This window comes from Emiliania huxleyi (assembly GCF_000372725.1).
Source record: "Emiliania huxleyi CCMP1516 unplaced genomic scaffold EMIHUscaffold_58, whole genome shotgun sequence".
NCBI classification, from domain to species: Eukaryota; Haptophyta; order Isochrysidales; family Noelaerhabdaceae; genus Emiliania; species Emiliania huxleyi.
Genome location: NW_005197648.1, coordinates 538,566 through 560,440, shown reverse-complemented (window position 1 = coordinate 560,440; position 21,875 = coordinate 538,566). Strand labels below are relative to the sequence as shown.

At 67.6% G+C, this 21,875-nt stretch overlaps 7 protein-coding genes across 7 annotated transcripts; 4 read left to right on the top strand and 3 right to left on the bottom strand.

Annotated features, from left to right (window-relative positions):
* The first annotated feature begins 1,199 nt into the window (after nucleotides 1-1,199).
* On the top strand, nucleotides 1,200-2,262 carry EMIHUDRAFT_416502 (DNAJ domain-containing protein). Its single transcript, XM_005764824.1, has 4 exons — nucleotides 1,200-1,307; nucleotides 1,417-1,514; nucleotides 1,625-1,761; nucleotides 1,835-2,262. The coding sequence occupies exons 1-4, from the start codon at nucleotides 1,219-1,221 to the stop codon at nucleotides 1,862-1,864; spliced, it is 354 nt and encodes a 117-aa protein (XP_005764881.1). The 5' UTR covers nucleotides 1,200-1,218; the 3' UTR covers nucleotides 1,865-2,262.
* Nucleotides 2,263-2,544: 282 nt separating this feature from the next.
* On the bottom strand, nucleotides 2,545-3,717 carry UPMT1 (uroporphyrin-III C-methyltransferase; the record flags this gene model as incomplete). Its single annotated transcript, XM_005764823.1, has 4 exons — nucleotides 2,545-2,595; nucleotides 2,710-3,009; nucleotides 3,088-3,542; nucleotides 3,702-3,717. 4 exons carry the CDS (start codon nucleotides 3,715-3,717, stop codon nucleotides 2,545-2,547), a joined length of 822 nt encoding a protein of 273 aa, XP_005764880.1.
* A 1,405-nt stretch (nucleotides 3,718-5,122) lies between these two features.
* Nucleotides 5,123-5,870, top strand: EMIHUDRAFT_357429 (hypothetical protein; the record flags this gene model as incomplete). The annotated part of the gene is made up of 1 exon (XM_005764822.1): nucleotides 5,123-5,870. A coding segment is annotated over one exon (748 nt), but the record flags the coding sequence as incomplete, so codon positions are not given.
* A 1,776-nt stretch (nucleotides 5,871-7,646) lies between these two features.
* Nucleotides 7,647-8,627, top strand: EMIHUDRAFT_213724 (hypothetical protein; the record flags this gene model as incomplete). The annotated part of the gene is made up of 2 exons (XM_005764821.1): nucleotides 7,647-8,387; nucleotides 8,496-8,627. The coding sequence occupies 2 exons, from the start codon at nucleotides 7,647-7,649 to the stop codon at nucleotides 8,625-8,627; spliced, it is 873 nt and encodes a 290-aa protein (XP_005764878.1).
* An 867-nt stretch (nucleotides 8,628-9,494) lies between these two features.
* On the top strand, nucleotides 9,495-12,895 carry EMIHUDRAFT_104304 (hypothetical protein; the record flags this gene model as incomplete). The annotated part of the gene is made up of 3 exons (XM_005764820.1): nucleotides 9,495-9,922; nucleotides 10,101-10,353; nucleotides 10,466-12,895. The coding sequence occupies 3 exons, from the start codon at nucleotides 9,495-9,497 to the stop codon at nucleotides 12,893-12,895; spliced, it is 3,111 nt and encodes a 1,036-aa protein (XP_005764877.1).
* A 139-nt stretch (nucleotides 12,896-13,034) lies between these two features.
* On the bottom strand, nucleotides 13,035-15,142 carry EMIHUDRAFT_213721 (hypothetical protein; the record flags this gene model as incomplete). The annotated part of the gene is made up of 4 exons (XM_005764819.1): nucleotides 13,035-13,074; nucleotides 13,221-13,795; nucleotides 14,123-14,374; nucleotides 14,513-15,142. 4 exons carry the CDS (start codon nucleotides 15,140-15,142, stop codon nucleotides 13,035-13,037), a joined length of 1,497 nt encoding a protein of 498 aa, XP_005764876.1.
* A 2,079-nt stretch (nucleotides 15,143-17,221) lies between these two features.
* NAD-ME_2 (mitochondrial malic enzyme) lies at nucleotides 17,222-19,773 on the bottom strand (the record flags this gene model as incomplete). The annotated part of the gene is made up of 5 exons (XM_005764818.1): nucleotides 17,222-17,783; nucleotides 17,960-18,799; nucleotides 18,864-18,977; nucleotides 19,092-19,200; nucleotides 19,373-19,773. The coding sequence occupies 5 exons, from the start codon at nucleotides 19,771-19,773 to the stop codon at nucleotides 17,601-17,603; spliced, it is 1,647 nt and encodes a 548-aa protein (XP_005764875.1). The 3' UTR covers nucleotides 17,222-17,600.
* Nucleotides 19,774-21,875: the final 2,102 nt, after the last annotated feature.

The following is a 21,875-nucleotide window of genomic DNA, read 5'->3' as shown; positions in this document are numbered from 1 at the left end:
GTCCGAGAGCCGCACGCCGCCGAAGCGGGCGTTTGAGATTGCGCCCGTGCCCCACTCGTTGCCTGCAGGCTCGCGGGGGGAGGAAGGGGCGGGGAGCTTGAGGTGCGGGGGGAGGAAGGGGGGGGGAGAGGGCGGGGCGGGTCTGCCCGAGGTCTTGCGAACGTCGTTGTACTCGCCGCGCCGGTTCCCGCCGCACTGCACCGTCACCGCCACCTCCGCCTTTTGGGCGAGCGCCTGCAGCTGCGCGAGCGAGTACTCTCTGTCCTGCACGCCGAGCCCGTGGACGCGGAGGCGGAAGGAGTCGGCGTCGAGGTCGGGGACGGGGTGGTGGTGCCGCACGTACCACAGCGGCGCGGGCGTCAGCCACGAGTCCATCATCAGGCTCGCTGGCAGCTCCGCCGAGCAGGGGATCTCGGAGAGGACCTTGAGCGCCGGGTGCCTCGCCGGCTGGTTGGCGTACGGGTCGTCGGCGGCGCGCGCGCAGGCGGCGGCCTCCTTGACGTCGTCCGGGTGCAGCCAGCCGATCTGGTACTCCTGGAGCAGCTGCTCGACGTGCTCCTTGGCCTCGATGCTCCCGTCCTCGCCCGCCCTCTCCACGTGCTGCCGATAGAGCGCCCAGAAGGGCTCCAGCGACTTGCCCGCCGCCATCATGATCTTGTCCATGCCGCCCGGGTGATTCTCGATGAAGTGCGTGATGTCAAAGACGCGGCTGCCGAGCATCACCCACACGCCCGCGTCGCCGCCCGCGTGCTTTGCCACGTCATCGCGCCGGAACGTCGGCAGCTCGCTCGCCGCGGCCTCGCACGCCGCCGCAGACCGGACGGGCCACGATGAAGGCACGCGGCGGTCGTCGAGCCGCGAGTGGGCGGCCAGCAACGCGCCGCTGCCGAGGGCCAGGCCGGCGGCGCGGCGGAAACCTCCGCCCAACATGGCCGTCGGCTAGTCCGAAAATGTTGTTTTTTTTCGGAAACAAAACAAGACGACACCCCATGGCAATCGCTCTTCTCACTGCTTCGGTTTTTTATTTATTCGGTGCGGGCTTGGGTCTCTAAACTAAAAAAAAATCGCGGTGTTGTTGCACGGACATGGTGCGACGCGGTCCCCATCCACCCGCCCCTCGCCCACACCGCACGAGCCTGTGATCGAGTCTAGGCGACTCCGTTCCTCGTGGGCTGCGGTGTCGCCGCCTGCGCGTATGCCGCGCGCGGCGCGCTCGTCATGGGAGAGCGGCTGGCGAAGAATCCAGAGACGATGAAGAACATGCAGGCGGCAGCGGCTGGCTTTCGCGCGGTGGGGGACAAGTTCCGGTGAGCTCTCGCGCCACGGCTCTTAGATCCCACATCGCCGCTCCATGCTCCTGCTGCTGAGCGCTTGCCAATCAAGCGTGCCAGCCAAGGCCGACGCCGCCCCGCGCAGGTTGTCGAGTTTGATGGACCGGGTGAATGAGATGCGCGGCGGGTCCGCGTGCGGCTTCGAGGCCAATATGAGCCGGAGAGAGGCGTCGCAGATCCTCGGTGCGGCCGGGGCCCGCGCGCTTGGACCGGCCCTTCCCCTCGACTCGCCCGGACACTGCACCCGCCCTGCCTCGTCGGCGTCGAGCGGCGCTGCCCCTGCGCCGCCGCAGGCATCCGAGAGAGCGCCACGAAGGCGCAGATCAAGGACGCGCACCGCAAAATCATGCTGCTCAACCACCCGGACCGAGGAGGCTCGCCCTTCATCGCCACGAAAATCAACCAGGCTTCCGAGGTGATGATGGGGCAGGCAACCTCTCGCCGCGTGCGCGCCGCCGCCCCGGCCCCGCCGCCGCCCTCACGCCCCCCACCCCGCCCCGCAGGACCGCTCTTCCGGCTCCGCCTTTTCGTGAGGGAGGGGGAAGGGGTAGGATGCTAGAGATCGCTCAGACGCCTTGCGCAGTGCACGGAGGTAGCGCAGAGAGAGACGACGACAAACAACAGGTGCGGAGTGAGCGGCTGTCCCGTTCGTGTGGAGGTGCCTCTTGCTCGGCTGTGCCTCAACCCTCGCACCCGGATCGACCACCATCCCTTGCTCTTTTGCCTTGCTCGTGCGCTGCTGGTTCTGCCTCGGCGGGGCCGCGCGGAGAACGGCCTGATTTTATTTTCCTGCTCGCGGGGAAGGCCCGGGCCCTACGGCCCTGTCGCCTGTGCCGTCAACCCTGACTACTCATGTGTTATATACCGCCCTTGGGTCTGTGTTTTCGTACGTGCAATACGATATCAGCTAGAAGACACGGGTTCAGTCAAACTCAAATCTACACGTGATCCCCCAGCGCCCAGGGGCCCCCGGCGCCGCACACTTGTCACTTCTCCGCTATGAACTGGAAACCTTCTTCTCCTCTCCGAGAGTCTGTCCGCCACTGAACGGCCAATCTCGCTGTCGCTCTCGATCAGACAGCGGGAGCGGAGCGGCCCGTCGGGTGCGGCGGTGACCAACGTCAAGTCGCGGCGGCAGAGAAGGGGTCTCGAGGTGCGCCTCGCCCGAGATCGAATCATACAGGCGGCGCCTCGAATCTTCTTCACAGCTGCATCACCGCAGCCGCCCCCCTGCCTTGAGCGAGTCGAGCAGCGCGCGAGCCTCCTCCGCGGCGGCAGTCGGCTCCGGCAGCGTGTCCGCCTCCGAGACGGCGGCGGAGGCGGCGGCGGCGGCGGCGGCGGCGAGCTCTCCGGCGCCGGCCTCGCGCAGCAGCGAGACGACGCGCCCGATGACGACGAGGGTGGGAGAGGCGAGGCTCGCCTCCTCGACGGCGGTCGCGAGTCCGCCGAGCGGCGCCGCGACCACGCGCTGCGTCGCCGTCGTGCCGTCCTGCACTGCGACCGCCGGCGTGGACGCGTCGAGGCCGGCCTGCAGCAGGCCGTCTGCAAACTGCGGCAGGGTCGAGAGGCCCATGTAGACGACGAGCGTCTGCGAGGGGTCGGAGAGGACCTCCCACCGATACCGCTCCGCCACGGGCGCGGAGTTCTCCGACCGCGCGTGCCCGGTCACAAAGCGGACCTACAGGACGGCTCCGGCAAGCGTCTTTGTGGAAAGGGCCCAAGAGAGCGGGCGCAAGAAAAGAGGCGCGCGGGGGACCGAGTCGGCGTAGTCGCGGTGGGTGAGGGGGACGCGGAGGGCGGCGGCGATGCCCGAGGCGGCGGTGATGCCGGGGACGATCTGCACCGGCACGCCGCGCGCCTCCAGGTACTCTAGCTCCTCGCCGCCCCGCCCAAACACGGTCGGGTCGCCCCCCTTGAGCCGGACGACAGACTTGCCGGCGTGGGCGTAGAGGTGGAGGAGGCGGTGGATCTCCTCCTGCGGCCGCGTGTGCAGCCCCGCCTCCTTGCCCACATACAGCATCGCCGCCTGCGGACCCACCATCGACAGCACCTCGGGCGAGATGAGCCGGTCGTAAAGCACGAGGTCGGCGTCGCGCATCAGCCGGAGGGCCTTGACGGTGAGCAGCTCGACGTCGCCCGGGCCGACGCCGACGAGGTAGACGGACGAGGCGGGGCCGGAGGGGCCGGCGCACGCGCCGCCAGCCGCCTCTTCTGCCCGCGAGCGCCGCAGCCGCTGCTCCGCCGCCGCCTCGGCGGCGGAGCGGAAGCCGAGCGCGGAGAGGTCGTCCGAGGCGGCGGAGGCGACGACGCGCGCGCGCGGCGGGAGCGGCGGCGCGCGGAGCGGGAAGGCGAGCGAAAGGGTGGCCAGACTCAGGGAGAGGGGCATATGTGTGTATATGTTCGCGTACCCGGCGATGCGACGCTGCTGATGGCCCTTCCGAGCTTTGCCGAGGTATTGTACAGACAAGAAAAAGGCTGCGCGGGGTTGATAACTGCACTCCAAGTGCTCCAAGGCGTTTCCTATCAAGATACTCACACGAGACAAATCACACACGAGACAAATCTCTCTCTCTCACACACCACACGACGACGGGGCAGGGGAGAGAGGACGATGAGGGTGGGACGCGTCTGAACCACACACAGCGTGTCCCGACTCGACCGCCGGCGTCCCGGTCCGGGGGTGTTTCTCTTCTTATCCGTTACCATGTAGAGCAAGGTCGAGGGCGGGCCCTTTCGGGCTCGGGCCGCCCTCTCGCCCGCACCTCTGCGCGGGGCTTGCACGTGGCAGCGGCGGCTCAAGATCCCAGCGATCTCTCGAGTTCTTCACGCTATCCACTGCGCCGCGGCTTCGCCGCGCCCATCCAAGCCCAGGGCTTGGTTTGCTGATAACCGCATCTCGCTCTGCGCATCTCTGAGGCTACCCGCGCGCCGACTGCTACGCGCGCGGCGAGAGGCGCACCCCATCGGGGACAGGATTGAGGCCCCTGTACAAGCTCGGCAACGCTGCCGTCGTTGCCCTCCCGAGCCCTCAACACGATGCCGCACATTGCGCAACCCGTTCTGCGCACATGCCGCAGGGAGGAGTTTTCACTCTCCCGTCCGAGTTTCTCCTTCCTGCAGGGCGAGAGACATCAGCCTCTCTACTTCCAGGAGAACATCTACGCCACACGCTATCCCGACGGTCCACAACCCACACTCTCGCTGCAGTCGATCCAGCCCTCACACTCCCCACTGGAGATCTAGCCGAGGCCCCGGCGGACAGGATTGGAGCCCCTGTGCTGCGTCTGTGGTGATATGTGGGGGACACTTTCTCCTCCCTATTCATGTCAGTCACTCGACTGCGTCGAGGGGGGGGACGTCTGAACCACAGCGTGTCCCGACTCCACCGCCGGCGTCCCGGTCCGGGGGTGTTTCTCTTCTTATCCGTTACCATGTAGAGCAAGGTCGAGGGCGGGCCCTTTCGGGCTCGGGCCGCCCTCTCGCCCGCACCTCTGCGCGGGGCTTGCACGGGACGAGCGCGAGGAGGCATAGTTCGCCGCGAGATTGGCGAGACACAGCGAAGAGAGATAGGAAGAGGCAGACGCCCAAGGGAGCAAGGGTGGGCGACGGCTAGCACCACACTCCTCTTTAAAGTCCCTGTGTGGCGGCGGCGTGCCGTCCTCGCATACTGGGATTTTCTTCTTCTTCTCTCCCCCCCCCCCCCCCATACGTAACGAAATCGGCCGTGACTAGGACTCCCGCTCCGTCCGTGCCGTGTCCGAACGAAGCCTGTCCGAAGTAAGAACCACTCAATGCCCAACGAGGACCACCACGACGAGAAGCCGCTCTCCGACGTCCTCCGCGCGCGGCACTCTGAGCACGGCAAGCGGCGCGGGCTGCACGGCAAGACCGCTCGCAAGCTGCACAATCAGCGCTACTCGCCGGCGACCGAATGCGGCCTGACTTCATCCAATACGATGCCGTGCAGTCCATTTGCACATCCGTGCCAGCGCCGGCTGCTGTCGCACTTTGAGCTGGAGGGCCGCGACGCGTCCCACTCCCTCAACCGCGACCACGCCTGGGAGCACGTCCCCGCGCTGCTACACGAGCGCGCCATCGCGCCGCCGCGCGTCCACAAGAGGAGCAACGGGCTCATCGAGACGAGCTTCGCGCTCGAGCCGGTCGTCGAGGTGGTGGCCGACGCTGGGGCGGAGGTGTCGGGGCAGCGCCGAGACCGCCGTCAGCTCAGGACCGACGGAAAGATCTACTCGTTGAGGAACGGCAAGCGCCCCGTCCTCTTCGCCGAGCCTCCGACCGAGCCCCCGGTTGGCGTGCGGGGCAGTCTGCTGACGCCCGTGCGCGTCGGTGGGAGCCGATCCTTGCGAGCCTTCCCCACGGTGCGCCGCCCTGGCGGCGCCGCGTGGGACGTCGCTCAGCACGGCGGCGTCGGCCGCGCACTGCTCGAGATTGACCTCGGCGCCGACTGCCTGGTCAGCCACCTCTCGACGCAGGGCCGCGAGCCCCCGACGCGCACGTTCCCACAAGTCCAACGAGAGCGGCGTCGCTGCAAAGCGGACCTCTTGGGCCGAGCCCACTCTGCTGGCCTCGGCCGGCGCGCACAGCGCTCCGCGGCTGCCGCGCGGCGCAGGCTGGACGAGGAGGAGGAGGAGGTCGCGGAGCTGTGCAGCGTCGAGGGGCGGCGTTGGAACCTGCTCAAGCACGGCCACTACCCGGGACCTTTCTGGATGGTGCTCAACCTGAAGGGCGACCAGGAGCGCTGCCGCCGCACGGGCCGGCCCTTCCTGCCCGCCGAGCGCTTCGTGCAGTGGGTGTCGCGCTTCGAGGTGCACTTCCGCTGCGACGGCGGGAGGCGCTGGCTCGTGCTCGGCAGCTTCAAAGGGAACGCCGATGCGACGAGCGAGGTTGCCCACAGCCTCGGCGGCCTTCGAGCCCGCTACCTGCGCATCGTCCCCCTGGACGTCGTGGGCGAGGGCGCGCTGCGGGTCGGCGTCTACGGCCAGGTGGCGGCGGCGGCGGCGGTCTGCGGCGCGGCCAGTGGAGCCAAGGAGGCGCCGGACCCCATCACCTACACTCTCTGCTCCGCCTCCGAGGGCCTCAACACGCGCTACACGCACCGCGAGCGCTACACCTACCGTGGCGGTGACCGCGGCTGGAGCTGCGACATGCCCGTCTCCATGATGGGCGCGCGCCGGCTCCGTCACCTCTACCCCATCCACGACCTTTGCCTCGAGGACGAGGAGGACGAGGAGCAGGCGGTGGCCATGTGGCAGCACGAGCAGGCCGACGTGGAGGGGCAGGCGGCGAGGCCGATGCCCACCCTGCGCGACTTTATTGAGGCAGCGGCATCGGCGGCAGACGAGCGGACGAGCGTGTCCACCTCTGGATGGGACCTCGTCGACCTCGTCGGATGGTCCGACGCGAGCAGCTCCGCGTGGTCCGAGGCGGACCACCTCTCGTGCGCGGGCTCGGAGGATGGCGGTGAGTGAGGAGACGGAGGTGGTGAGCAGGTGGGGAGAGAAACAAATTTCGAAGAGCGGTTACGTTTTTAGCAACCTGCTACCTGGAAGCACGACCCAGGAATGCAGTTTTGCGACGGTGTATCATTCACTTTATGCCGCCGTTGCATATCCGGATATGCAACGGTGGCATAAAGTGTATGATACACCGTCGCACTTGGAGCACTTGGAGGTAGGTAGGTAGAGAAAGGTGAAGAACAGCCAGGCTCGGACTGGACACCAGGGTACCCACCAACGCGGTATGGGTGGACGCTGGACAGATGATGACGACACGCACGAGCGACACACAGACACAAACAGGCTCACAAGACACACAGCCAGCTGGCTGCCACACACCCTGAGTTGGCGTACACATAACTCAAGGCCACATCCTCCCTGTCGCCCCCCCCAGCACTCCAAGGTGCCAAGAGAACAAACAAGGGCACAACAAACAACAGACGACAGTAAGTAACGTGCTAGGCTAGAGCAGACCGCTCCGCCTCTAGCAATCTCGCCGGCCGGCGAGGCACGGACGAGACCGTGTGTGGGTCTAGTGAGGTGTCGATGGACGCCCTCCTCACAGGCTAGCGGCCTACTGCTAGCCCTAACTCGCACTCATGGGAGATGTCAGTTCATTGTATGAGTGTATGCGAGCTGAGGCGCGTGTGCTGATTCTAGATCTTGGAGTGCAGTCAGAAAGAAAGAAAGAAAACATCCAGCCAGGGGAGGGATGGGAGGACGGCACGCCGCCACCACACAGGGATTTTAAGGAGAGGAGTGTGGTGCTAGCCAGCACGTTTGCCAACAATACACCTAAGCAATGCGGACAAAAATTCTTTTTCAGAGGCGGGCCTTGCCACGCTCACACCACGCTCACACCATTTCCGCCCGCACCGACTTTGCCTGCGGCTTCCTGTCGGGTTGCACTGCCTCGCTCGCAGGCCAGCCGATCGACACCGTCCGCGTCCGGATCCAGGCTGGCGCCAGCGGCACCGGCACCGCCTCTGCCTCGCCTGTCGCCGTGGCGCGAAGCCTCTGGGCGGCGGAAGGCGCGGCTGGCTTCCTGCGCGGGACGGCGCCGCCGCTGCTGGCCACCGGGCCGCGCAACGCCATCGGCTTTGCGGTCCAGGCTGAGGTCGCGCGCCGTTGCCAATCACGGCTCCTCGAGTGGCGACCCGGCACTGCGCCCGAGACGGCGCGCCTCACGGCGGCCTGCGCCGGCGGCGTCTGCGCGGGGCTCGCGCAATGCCTGGTCATCGTCCCCGCCGACCGCATCAAGGTGCAGCAGCAGATCAACTCGCGGGCGGGCACCTCGTCGTCCGAGCCGGTGCTCGAGTGCGCGGCTCGGCTGCTGCGCTCGCACGGGCTGGTGGGAGGGCTGCTCGCGGGCGGCACGGCGACGGCGATGCGACAGGCGCCCTCGGCGGCCATCTACTTTGGCGCGTACCACGCCCTGCTGCCGCGCCTGCGCGAGCGGCTCGGCAGAGGCGGGTCCGCGGCGCCGCTTCTCTCGGGAGGCTTTGCGGGCGTGGTGGCGTACACGGCGACCTACCCGCTGGACGTGGTCAAGGCGCGGCAGCAGGCGAGCTGCGCGCCGCCCGGGTGCGGCCCGCTGGCTGGCCGCGGCGCCGGCTCCGTCGCCGAGGTTGCGCGCGGCTTGACCGCCGAGTTTGGGCCGGCCTGGCTCTACCGCGGGATGGGGCCGACGCTGCTTCGCGCCTTCGTCATCAACGCGGTCAACTTCGCTGTCTTTGAGAGGCTGCAGGAGGCGGTGGCGCGCAGGCGCGGGATGGCCAGCTAGCCGCGGCTAGGGAGGAGGAGCTGAGGCGCAGGCGAGACTCAAATGGACTCAATTTTGAGTCAGGGCCCTGCATGTGCCGGCTGCCGCCCTCAATCTTTCTCCGCGTTGTTCCGGCTCGTTTCACTTTCACTATTACATCTCCGGACTGGTCCGCCGGTTGTTGCAGTATCCAGGATCAAGATGCTGTCTCCGCGAAAGTTAAAGCACAATTGTCAATTCCTATTAGCTCTTTTTATATAGCGTCAAACAAGAGGGGCCCCCGGAGGGATGCTCAACCGCCCCCCACGCCACGCCGCTTGCGGCGGTCCTATTCCCAGCTCTTGGCGGCCACTTCTTATTTGACTGCTTTGCGCGGGAGCAGGATTGCGATCTGCGCTTGTTCGACTTCGAGGGCTTCGGAGGCTTTGGAAAGGAGGTTCTCGCAGCTCACCCTGAGGGAGGCGGCGAACCAGCTGAGCAACAAACTTTCGCATGCTCAGCACCTGGACGAGGTCACATGGACAACAAAGAATTGGCACGGCCTGCAAATGCAGCGTTTGTCGGTCGTCCTCCACACCGCTGTGGCGTGGCAGACGGTGAACGAGCTAGCGTGCGGGGAGAGCGGCATTGTGCATGGTGCGGAGTGCATTGCCGTTCTTAACGGAGTCGCTTAGGCGGCTCCGGTGGTGAGCCTGTGTGTGCCACCAGTCCGCGCCAGTCCGCGCCCTTGTCGTCCCAGTGTGCTGTGAGAGAGGCCGCGATCTAAATTCTTTTGACTGATGGGGTGTGCGATTGTAGACTTACTGACCGACCGGCGGAGCCCGAGCTCTGCGGACAGGCGCACAAGTCTGACCACGGGGCGAGGTTTGACGGTCGTGCCGCTGTGCGATGGCACTGCCTTCGCGGTTCGCTGCCTACGTCTCGTTCCTAATCCTCCTCCTCCTCCTCCTCCGCCTCTTCACGACGCCCAGCACCTCCGCAGCGCTGAGGCACCTTCAGTCTCTGCCGCCGCCGCCCTCGCCGCCTTTGCCGCCACCGCCGCCACCGCCAACGGCCGTCGAAATCACGTGCTCCCGATACGCCGGCCCGCTGCGCTGGCGTCAACACCCCGGCGGCCGCGGTGCGCCGACCAAGCCGCTTCGAGCGCTGCCGCTGCTGCAGCCGGGCGTGCTTGACGGCAGCCCGCCGGCCCGACGACCGAGGCTCCGCCCCTTCTCGCCGGCGTCGCTCCGGCTGCTACCTGGAGGCCCCTTCGCAGACGCCGCGCACACCAACGCCGAGTTTATCATGTCGCTGCCGGTGGACCGCCTCCTCTGGTCGTTTCGCGCCACCGCCGGTATTGCGCAGCCGCGCGGCGCGCGGCCTTATGCAGGCTGGGAGCACCCTCACGCCGGGATCCGGGGTCACTTCGTCGGGCACTGGCCTCGCTCGACACATTCATACGCGCGTGACGCTGACGGCTGAGGGCGCACAGGATCGATCGGCTGAGTATAGGCTCGCGGGCGCGGCGCTCGCCGCGGCGGGCGGCGGCGCCGGAGGCGCTGGCAGCGAGCTCGGCGAGCGGCTGGCCGAGGCGTCGCGCGCGGCCATCGCGGTGCTGCGCGCTTGCGCAGAGGCGCACGGCGCGGCGGGCCGGCGCGGCTACCTCGCCGCCTTTCCGGAGCTCGAGTTCGAGAAGAGCGAAGGGCTCGGCTGCGCGTCCGGCGGCCGGTGCAACATCTGGGTGCCGCACTACGCGACACAAAAGGTGCTCCCCGACCTGCTCACGGCGGCACCGTCCACCTCTCGACGACACTTCGATGACAGTCCGCGGCACTACTCTGCGCTGGTGCTCACCTGCCTGCTCCTCGCTTGCGCAGGTGCTCACCGGCCTGCTCACACAGCACGAGGCGCTCGGCACGGCGGGCGCGCTGCCCCTCGCCCTCGGCATGGCGGAGTACGTCTTCGCGCGCGCCGTCGCCTCGCGCGCCGCGCACGGCGAGGCGCACTGGGCCGAGGGCCTCAACTACGAGGTTGGCGCGCTGTCGGAGCTGTACGCGGCGCTCGCCCGCGCGACGCGAAACGCCTCCTGGCTGACGGCCGCCGCTCTATTTGACCGACGCTGCTTCACCGGACCGCTCGCGCTGGCGGCGACTCTGCACGGGACGGGCGGCGGCGGCGGCGGCGGCGGCGGCGGCGAGGCGGTCGTGCCCGCGCTCGACGAGCCTCAGAGCGAGGCCGAGGCTGCGGTTGCCGACAGCGCCTTCGAAGGGATGCACGCGAACGCGCAGCTGGCCTACGTGCTCGGCGCCGCCGAGCTGTACCTCGCAACAGGCGAGGTGCGCGCCCGCGACGCCGCCGTCGGCTTCTGGCGTCAGCTGCAGCGCGCGTACGCCTACCTCACGGGCGGCTCGAGCTTCCAGGAGGAGTGGCGCTCGCCGGGCGGGGCGAGCGAGAGCATGGTGGAGAGCAGTCTCCGGCTGCGCGGGCCGCGGAACTGGCAGGCGCACGACCACGCGGAGAGCTGCGTCACGCACAACGCGATGCTCCTCTCCACAAAGATGATGCGCTGGCACGCGGCGGCGTCGCGCGGCGTGCCAGTCGCCGCCACGGCGCTGCGCTCCCTCGCGGCGCTTTGCGACTGGTACGAGACGGCGCTCCACAACGGCGTGCTCGGCACGCAGCGAGGCTCGCAGCCCGGAGCGGTCCTCTACATGATGCCGCTCGGTGGGGGCGTCTCCAAGCGAGGCGGCGCCAAGGGCTGGTCCAACACGGAGCACCACTTCTGGTGCTGCATGGGCTCCGCGGCGGAGGCGTTTGGCCGGCTGCACCACGCCGTCTGGTGGGCGTCCCCTCCTCCTCCGCCGCCGCCGCCCGCCGCCGCCGCCGCCGCCACGGTGTCGCTGTACTTGCTGCAGCTCGTGCCCTCGGCGGTGGCGTGGGAGGAGGCGGGGGTGGAGCTGCGGCTGCAGGCAGACGTGCCCGGCGAGCTGCCCGCCGCCTCGCCGGCCCAGCCGCTCGTCGCAACCGTGTCGGTGCAGCGGCTCGGCGAGAGGAGAGGTGACGCCGCGAGCCGCGTCGAGCTCCACGTGCGCATCCCTGGCTGGGCGCAGGCTGCAGAGGCGGCGGTCGCGAGCGTCGGCGGCGCGGCAGCGCCTCTGCCGCCGCCCGCGGCGGGCAGTTTCCTTCGCGTCGCCCTCGGCCTCGGCGACTCGCTCTCGCTGCGGCTGCGGCCGCGACTCGCGCAGCGGCCGGTGCGGCCAGGCTCGCCGCTGCGCGGGCTCTTCCACGGCCCCGTCTTGCTCGCCGCCCTCACCGACGGCGACCGGAGGCTCTACGTCGGAGCCGGGCCTCCCTCGGCGTGGGCGGTGCCGGTGCCTCCCGCCGCGCGCGAGAGCCTCGTCTCCTTGCGGCCCGCCTGCGCTTGCCGGCACGCCAAGGCTGGCCAGGAGGGCCGCGCCCGCGGCGACACGCCTCGGCTCGTCGTCTCGCACGCAGCCGACCGCGGCGGCAAGGCCGAGACCGCCGAGCTTGCGCGAGAGCCGCCGCCGCTTCCGACGCGGCGCGGGCGGCGCGGCGGCTCCGACGCTGCGAACGCGGCCAGCTGGCGACTCGGCGCGTCGCCCGCCGGGCCTCTGGCTGCGCGCACGTACAGCGCGCGCGAGCCCACCGTCCTCGAGCCGTTTGGGCGGCCGGGCGTGCTGCTCAGCAGCCGCATCCCAGCGCCGCAGGGGACCGCGGTGGTCGAGCTCCTCCCCGCTGCCGAGGCGCTCGGCGGCGCAAGCGGCGGGCCGCTCCAGCGTTGGTGGCTGCGGCCGGTGGCGTCGGTCGACTGCCCGTGCGGCGCCGACCCGCCCGCACCCTCAGGGGAGGAGGCGCGGGTCGACGGGCTCGCCGCAGGCAGTTTTGCGCTCGAGTCGGCCGACAGCCCCGGCTTCTGGGTGGTTATCGGGCCGCTTCCCCCTCCCCCTCCGCCCCCGCCGCCCGGCTCAAAGCAGAGCGCCCCGGAACCGCGCGGCCCGCCGCTGCTCCTCCGGCAGTTGCGAGGCAGCTCGGCGGCGGCGGTCCCGCCCGAGGCCGCCGTGCTGCGTGTCTCGAGGTCGATGGCCACGTACCCTCCGCTCTCGTATTGGGCGCAGTCCAACGTGAGCGCTTGCTCCTCTCCCGGTCGGAGCCGACGCGCGACCGCGTGCGGCGACGCGCGGCGAACGTACCTGATGGTGCCGCTAAACGGCGTGCTTGACGAGCACTACTCGCCCTTTCTTTGCACGCTCAGCCCAGGCGCGGCGGTGCCGGGCTGGTGCTCGTGAATGTTGCTTGGAGTCTCTTGCGCGTCTAGGTCTATATAAAGCCGTAAGAGCAGAGTCGAGAGAGAGAGAGAGAGAGACCCAACCCGCCATACACTGGCGCACACACACGCTCTCGCGCTCACACAGACAGACATACGCTTTAGCCTTTAGCTTTACGGCACACGCCTGCTTTTTCGTCACTTCGTGACGACCGGGCTGCCAAACCGAATGCATGTGGGCTTGGCGGCCTCGAGATAAAAATCAAACACTGTGGACACGCACATGCGACATGGGACCGGCCGGAGCTCACATGCCGCGGAGAGCTGTCCTGGATCAGCGCATGAACGGGCCCCAGAAGCCTCGGTACACCCCCTGCGCGTGCTCGCATGCGGCGGCGGTGTTGCCCCCGCGGTCGGGGTTGAAGGCGGTCGCCTCGTACGCCTCCAGCTTCGCGCGGAGGCGCGCGAGCCTCTGCGGGTGGCGGCTCGCCAGGTCGCTGGTCTCGAGCGGGTCGGCGCGGAGCTCGAAGAGGCAGCCGTCCCCGCAGTGGCTCACGAAGTGGCTCGAGACCTCGTCCGTGGTGGAGTTTGGGTAGGCCGGGCCCGTGTACATGGCCTGCTCGACCGTGCCGGTGAGCAGCTTCCACAGGCCGCCCTTGCCCTCGTCGACGATGAGCGCCGAGACGGTGGTGCAGCGCGAGCCGGGCGGCGGCGAGTCGGGCAGCGGCTTCGGCTCGTCGCCGACCACGCTCGGCTCGTCGTAGTAGGGCGTGGCGCGGTTGTACGAGGCGCACAGCGGCGCGCTGGAGAGGTTGGACAGGCGAGGCTCGGTGCCGATGGGGAGCTCCGCCCGCGGGGAGGCGAGCGTCTTGCCGAGCAGGAATGCGCTCAGGTCGTGCGAGTCGATCGGCGGCAGCGAGGCCTTGGCGGCGCGGTGGTCCGTGGCGTCCACGCCCGCGAGGGCGGAGAAGGTTGCGTACCAGTCCCACAGCGCAGCGAGGCCGTCCCACTTGATGCCTCGCCGCGACGGCGGCAGGAAGCCGCCCGAGACGAAGGCGTTGCCGCGGATGCCGCCCTCCCAGTTGTTCATCTTGCCACCGCGCAGGGGAAAATTGTTGGCGCCGGCGGTGCCGTTGCCGTACACTGGGCCGCCGTTGTCGGTCGAGAAGACGACGAGCGTGTCGTCCCACATGCCCTTGCGCTTGAAGGCGGCCGTGAGGTTGCCGACGATGTCGTCCGCGAAGCTGACCATCGCGTGGTAGACCTGCCGCTGGTGCCGCGGCTTGTCGGTCGGCGCGATGAAGGCGAAGCGGTCGGCGTACTCCTGCGGCACCTGCAGCGGCGTGTGGACGATGTGCGGCGCAAAGAAGAGGAAGAGCGGCACCGCCGCGTCGTGCCCCTCGACGAGCGCCAGCGCGTGCTTCTCGAAGAGCGAGTCCTCATACCCGCCCCACCACGGGTCGCCCAGCGGGCCGGCGGCGCACTCTGCGGGCGGACCTACCTCGACGGAGCAGCCGCAGCCGCAGTCGCGGACGCACGTGTTGTTTGCGCCCCACGCGGGCCCCTCCCCGAGCCGCCCCTCGCCGAGCCGCCCCTCGCCCGCGCCGCCGCCCGCCTTCCACAGGTCGACGATCGGAACCTTATCGCCGCCGCTGTAAGGCACCGGGCAGCCGCCGTCGGTGAAGCTCCAGTAGTCGTTGCAGTGGTGAAAATAGTTGAGCGCCGTCTGGTAGCCGCGCCCGTGCGGCGTGTGGTCGGGCGTCGCCATGCCGGCGTCCCACTTGCCGAACCCTGCCGTGCGGTAGCCTGCGGCGGCCAGCTTCGTGGCTAAGCCCGTCATGTTGCGCGGAATGCCCTGGAAGCCCGAGACGGGGTCGTCGGGGTTGGAGATGGTAGGCTCAGCGTTGAGCGGGTTGACGTGGTAGGGGTTGCGTCCGCTCTGCAGCGCCGAACGGGAGGGCGAGCAGTACTTGTACACATAGTGCCGATCGAGCTCTATGCCCTCTCGCACGAGCGCGTCGAGGTGAGGCGTAGCCACCTCGGGCGTGGCTGGCAGGAACTCGCCGCCTGGCGCGGTGTAGTTGCGGTGCCAGCCAGCGTCGGCCCACCCGTAGTCGTCAAAGAGAATCATCAGGATGTGCGGCCTCCTGCCACCGGCCGGCGTCGTGAGCCGCTCCTTGACGCCGCCGTTGTGCCCAGCTGGCAGGCCCTGCGGCTCGGCCCAGGTGTCGCCGGTCCAACTAAAGGCGATGGCAATGATTGGGAGCATGTGCGATCGTCGCGGTGCGAAGCGCAGAACCACACAGTCGCCACGCCGTCGCGACCCGTGTGATGGCAACTTTCTTTTGATTTCGTCTCTTCAGTCAGTCAGTGTTACACACGTCCTAGCATGGACGACGGGGCACACGCACTCGCGGAAACACAGGGCATTACACACGAGGCGTTGTGTGCGTTCTCAGGGAAAGGCATCACCACAGACAAAAGTTTAGTCAGAGGGGCAGCGGTGGGGACCCCCACTCACGACCCCGCGAGCGCCTGTAGCGAGCTGTCCATCGCTGCATTGGTTCTCGCCAAGCATGAGCGCACTGGTTTAGTGCGCGCAATGCGCGGGGAGGGCGGCCTAGCCCTCGCTGGCATGGCAAAGAAGGCGTCGGGCGGGCGCCTGTTCTCCAGCGCCTGGCGCCAGGCCGAGCGATCGGCGGCGAGCTCGGGCCACCTCGAGCGGTCGATGTGGAACTTGTCGAGCGCGGTGCGGATGCTGCGCCCAAACGTCATGTTGGGGCACCCGATCGGCCGGCCGTGAGGCACCCACGATGAGAGCATGCGACGAGGTAGGCGATTGAAATCCATCCTGCTGACATGCCCGAGCCAGCCCAGCCGGCGTCGGTCGATGTAGTAGTCGATGAAGTCGAGACCTAGCCTGGCGCAGAGTTCGCCAGTCGTGATGTGGTGCTCCCACACGTGCTTGCGAGTGACACGACACATCGCACGCACGCACTGTGCGTGGAAGACGCGGAGACGGTGGAGGAGGCGCTCGGTGAGCGCCCAGCACTCGCACCCGTAGAGCAGGATGGAGAGGATGAGCGAGGTGTAGACCGCGCGCTTGGCGGCAAACGAGACGTCCCTCGAGCTGAAAAGGCACTTCCGAAGAGCGCCAAAAGCTCGGCCTGCCGACTCGATCCGGCTGTCGACGTCGAGCCCGTCGCTGCAGTCGCGGTTGAGGTAGCTCCCAAGATATTTGAAGCGGTCCACGACCGGCATGAAGCAGCCGCCGGGCAGCTTGATGTCGGACAGGTCGGCGCCGTCGTAGGTGGCGGGGTTGTTGTACGAGGTCGGCGCCGCCGCGCAGAAGAGCACCTCCGACTTCGAGTCCTTGCGAGGCTCGCCGTTGGAGCCGTCCTTGCCGACGTGGATCTCCATGCCCCAGCGAGCGAAGTGCGCGACCACCTTGGGCGTCTCGACCTCGACGCCGCGCCGAGAGCAGAAGGCGAGGCCCGCGTCGTCGGCGTACATGGAGTCTCTGAGGGAGAACTCAACATCGCCGACGGTAGACGGGCGCCGACCGGTGAGGACAAAATCGTTCTTCGAGCGGACGACGCACAGCTCGAAGTCGTGGTGGAGGCGCCACGTCTCCATGACCGCCGCCATGAAAAAGATGAACAACTCGGGGCCGAGTAGGTCGCCCTGCTTGACGCCGATAATCGAGTCGATCACCTTCTTCACGCCACCCACCTCGAACTGGACCTTGACCGTCGCATGCAGCGCCTTCAGCAGCGAGACGATCTTGGGAGGCACGCCCTGCTTCAGCATCACGCGCCAAAGCAGCTCGCGCGGTACACGGTCAAACGCCTTGACCAGGTCGATTAGCAACAGCCAGGTCTCGAGACCATGCTCTCGACGCTTCTTGATCAGCGTTTTGATCGAGAATATCGCGTCGAAGCAGCCACGGTTCGGCCGGAAGCCGTTTTGGTTCTCGTGATTCAGCGTTCCACCCTCCTTGATCGGTTTGAGCCGAACGAGGATGATGTTGCCAGCGATCTTGTACGCCGTCTCGAGCATCATGATCCCACGGTAGTTTCCAGGGAGGCTCAGGTCACCCTTCTTGGGCAGGATACTGAGCAGCCCCGTCTCCCACCCCTCGGGCAACTCTTCGGTCTCCCAGAAGTGTTGCACGAGATGTCTCACGAAGCCAAATCCGTCGCTCGTCGACACGAGAGCCTGCCACAGCCGTGCATGCAGGCCTGATGGGCCCGGAGCAGTAGCGTGCAGCTTGCTCGTCGCCAGCTGAATCTCGTCGTCCGACGGTACACGTGGTCAAGACCGGCAACGTTTCGTCTCTTCAGAGTTTAAAAAATTTAAACTTCTTCAAACCGAAACCCAGAACAAAGGGAAAACCAGCACGTTGAATCGTTGTGAACCGTGTTCGAAGTTCGTGATGCGTGTGCGTGATGAGCGACGGAGTCGGAGAGGCTGCAGCACACGCACACTGTAAACACGCATGGGCCCCAACGATGGGCATCAAACGATCCGGATGGCTCTACCTGGGCTCTACCGAGCGGGACATGTGCCACATGGAACCGTAGCGTGTACCACCGATGCTCGCGTGCCGCCCTGCGCCTTTCCGCTGTGGCGGAGCGCTCTGGTGGCGGCGTGGTCCGATCCGCGCGGCTGCTGCCGTTCCCGCCGTCGGGAACTACATGCACATGCCCCCCCCACACACACACACCTCAGCGGCGCGTCACGGACACCTGCGACGGGTCCACCAGCGGGACGTAGCCGGGGTAGTACATCTTGCGCCGCACGAAGCTCTCGAGCGCGGCGCGGTCGGGCAGCTGCTTCTTGGTGAGCTTGGTGCCGACCCCCTCCGCCATCGCCTTCTCGATGACGTTACACGCGACCGTGTGGCTCACCTGCCGTGTGCAACATCATGTGGCTCACCTGCCTTACTCTCATCGTGTGGCTCACCTGCCGTGTGCAACATCATGTGGCTCACCTGCCTTACTCTCACCGTGTGGCTCACCTGCCGTGTGCGCTAGAGGTCGGGGAGGGCTCCAGGAAGGCTCTAGGAAGGGTCCGTGCGATCCACCTGCCGGATGCGCGAGATGTCGGGGAAGGTGCGCCCGTCGGCAACCTCCTCCGGCGTCATCGCGTCGACGCACGCGACGGCCGCGGCGTAGAGCATCCCGTCGGTGATCTGCTGCACTCCCGCGACCGAGGCGGCGAGGCCGACGCCGGGGAAGATGTACATGTTGTTGCACTGGGAGGGGATGAAGGTGCGCCCGTCGGGCAGCGACACGGGCGCGAAGGGGGAGCCGGTGGCGACGATGGCGCGGCCGTCCGACCACTCGTACGCCTGCTGCGGCGTGCACTCTGACTTTGCCGTCGGGTTGGACATCGGCATCACGACGGGCGAGTCGCAGTAGGAGGCCATCTCGCGCACCATCCCCTCGGTGAAGAGGCCCGCGGGCTGCGCCGCGAGCCCGAGCAGGCAGGTCGGCTTGAACTCGCTCACCACCTCGCTCATCGGCGTGCCGTCCGAGACGGCGTCGTTCTGCCACGGCGCGCGCTCCACGTTCAGCCCGCGGGCGTGGTTCGGGTCGCCGTGCGCTCCGTCGGCGCGGCCGATGGCGCCCTGCGAGGTGCAGATGACGAAGCGGCGCATCGCCTCCTCGCGGCTCATCCCCGCCTCCACCATCCCGTCGACGATCTGCGCGCAGACGCCGAGGCCGGCCGAGCCCGCGCCGGCGCAGAGGAAGGACATGTCGGTCAGCGCCTTGCCCGCGTTGCGCGCGGCGGCGATGACGCCGGCGAGGGTGACGCAGCCGGTGCCCTGGATGTCGTCGTTGAAGCAGCGGTACCTGTGCCGGTACTTTGCAAGCAGCGGGATCGCCTTCGACGTCTCGAAGTCCTCGAACTGGACGACGACCTGCGGCCAGCTAGGGTTAGGGTTAGGGTTAGGGTTAGGGTTAGGGTTAGAACTGGACGACGACCTGCGGCCAGCGCTCGAAGACCGCCTCCATGAACTCGTCGACCATGTCGTAGTACTCCGCCCCCTCGAGCCGCCGCTCCCTCACGCCGACGTAGTCCGGGTCGTCCAGCAGCGCCTGGGGTTGGGGTCGGAGTTGGGGTAGAGGGTTTGTGGGGTTGGGGTGGGGTGTAGGGTTGGGGTGGGGTGTTGCGGCTGCGCTGTCCGGCGGCGCCTGGTTGTTTGTACCCACGTCGAGCACGACTGGCATCACGCGGTGCGGCGCGATGCCGCCCGCCGCCGCGTAGAGCGCGAGCTTGCCGATCGGGATGCCCATACCGTGCGCGCCCAGGTCGCCCAGCCTAGAGAGCGACGCGAGGGTGTAGCGCGAGGGAGGAGGAGGAGGCCAGCCTCCTCGAGGCCGAGGCGAGCCCGAGGATGCGCGAGCCGTCCGTCACGCAGATCACGTGCACGTCGTCGTGCGGCCAGTTGAAGACCATCGTGCTGAACTCACCTACGCCACCGCAACTCGACGTCTCGCGGCCCGCCCTCGAGACCGTGGCGGGCATGGCGGGCGCAGGCGGCTCGCCGCGGTCGTCGCTCGAAAAGTACATGCCTCTCGAGCGCGAGAACTGCGCGCCAAACTGCTGGCAGACGTGGCCGACCGTCGGCGTGTAGATGAGCGGCGCCAGCTCCTCGGTGTGCTCCACCAGGATGCGGTGGTAGAGCGTCTCGTTGCGCGAGTGCAGGTCCTGCAGCTGCAGGTTCTTCTTGATCGGGTCCGGCTCGGCCCGCAGCAGCCGCATGATGCGCTCCTGCTGCGCCTCGATGGACTTGACCCGCGGCGGCAGCAAGCCACGCAGGTGCAGCCGGTCGCGCTCCGAGACGGAGAAGGCCATGCCCTTGTTCCACAGCGGGTCATTGAGGATGTCCATGCCCTTCTGCTTGGTGCGCAGCGTCTTGGCGCGGTTCTTGGAGGCGCACTGCGTCCCGCTCCACACGTCCTCGGCCACGGCACGTACGGAGAGGGACCGGCGCAGCCACCGGCTCCGGCCAGCCCCGAGCATTGCGACCGGGAGGACCGGGGAAAAGAATTTTGCAACGAAGCGCCCTCGCACAACACTCGGAGACCGCCAGTGGATGTGGGAGTCCACCGCGCACCGCGCTGCGAGCCCGTCGTGTCCCTTGTCAGGAGCAGGAGAGCCCCACCTGTCCCCCTGATCGTCCTTCCAAAATCCTGCTCGTGCAGGTGGGGACCCTGTCCTCGTCCCATCCCTCGTTTGGCGTGTCTGGTTTCTTTCTTTCTTTCTTACACTCGGAGAACTGAGAGACTGGGACGACTGGAAACAAGAAGACAGTGAGCCACCACAGGCGTCGTTGGCGCACATACTGAGCGCCCTCCCGCCCAACGCCCTGCGCCTCACGCCGCGCGTCATACGCATGCCCCGCGCCCCGCGCCCCCTCACCTTGCGCCTCACGCCTCCCTCCCCACCCTCTCAGGCATTTCTCCTCCCTGCTGCTCGCCGACTCCTCCTCCCCCCGCATGACCGACGACTACCCGTCCTTCGGCGACTCCTCCCTCTTCGGCGCCAACGTCTACTACCGGGGGACCGTCGCCCTCGGGAGGAATGATCCCAGCGGCACACGTCTACGAGGGGGGGCTCCGAAAGGTCGGCATGCCTGGCATGTCGGCTTACTAGGCAGGTCATTGACCTCCCCCCCGCTTGTCCACCCGGCGTGAGGGGCTGGAGCGCAGCCATTCCAACGGCTGGGAAAGTTTCTGAACGGCCGTGCATGCGCCTGCATGCCGGCTTACTAAGGAGGTCCCTCGCTCCGGCTCCTCTCTCGGAAGACGCGCGCCGGCCTGGGGGACTCGCTTGCGATCCCGCTCCAGCCAGTGCCAGAGGCCGCGTGAGGCGCGTGTGGGACGGTGTACGCTGGGGCTCGGCCCCAAGTGCACTGGCCTCGCGTCTCGAGGGGAGGGCGGCTCGTAACTGAGGTTCGCCGTCAGGGACAGTCGTCCTCCCCTTCTCGGCCGGGCAACTAGGTCATTGAGGCCCCCCCCGGGGAAGAGACCGAACGGCCGGCCGACACTCTCGGCCATTCCAACGGCCAGGCCGCTCGCTTAAAAGGCTGATTGGCTAGACGAGCGGCCTACCTCCAACGGGGCTGTCTGGGAACGCGTGGATCCGGCTCGCCCCCCGGCGGGTTACGGTTTAGCGCTGACAGTCCAGCCCCATGGGCAGTCTCTGGATCACGGGGGATGACATCCTGCCTACCGGCACGCCGGGAGGAGGTGGGTGCTCCGCCGCCGGAACGCCCTCTCCACACCACCCTCGCCCAGGGATCTACAATGCTGTCTCGTTAAGGTCCGACAGGTTCGGCACCGGGCACCGCCTCGGTATACAAAATGCGCCTGCGGGCGGACCCTCACAGATCACAGATCACATACTGAGCGCCAGCTGCGCTGGAAATAAGGAAGAGGCGCGTCACTTCATGAGGAAGCTCGACAAACACACGGCGAGGGCGACGTGCAAGAGTTGAACGGGAGGCGCCGGACTCAAAAGACACCGCCACAGTCCTGAGACGCGCGAGGGCAGCCTCTTTAAAGGCAATGGGGTCTAGATTCGGAGCGCTCGCCGAAGAGGAGTACGACAAAATAGCGCCCGTGATTGCCTGCAAGCTGCCCGCACTCATGGACTCCATACCCGAAAGAAAGAGGGGGGAGCTCGCGGGAGAGGTGACGAGTGAACTACAGGCAGTGGGGAAGGCAGCCTCGACTGCCATACAGACATGGGCGCGAAACAACGACACGACCAAGGCACGAGCAGAGGAACGAGAGAAGAATATAGGGTGGATAAAGCGCCTGTTCACGGCATGGAGGGTGAGCCACACCGAACGTACCGAGCGTAGAGCCGAGCGGAAGGAAGCCGGGGAAGACGACTCAGAGGAGGATGAACCAGTGGAAATCCCGTCGTCAGCTGTCACGATGCACCCGAAGGGGACCCCAGCGCCAGCATCATCCGTGTTCCGTGAA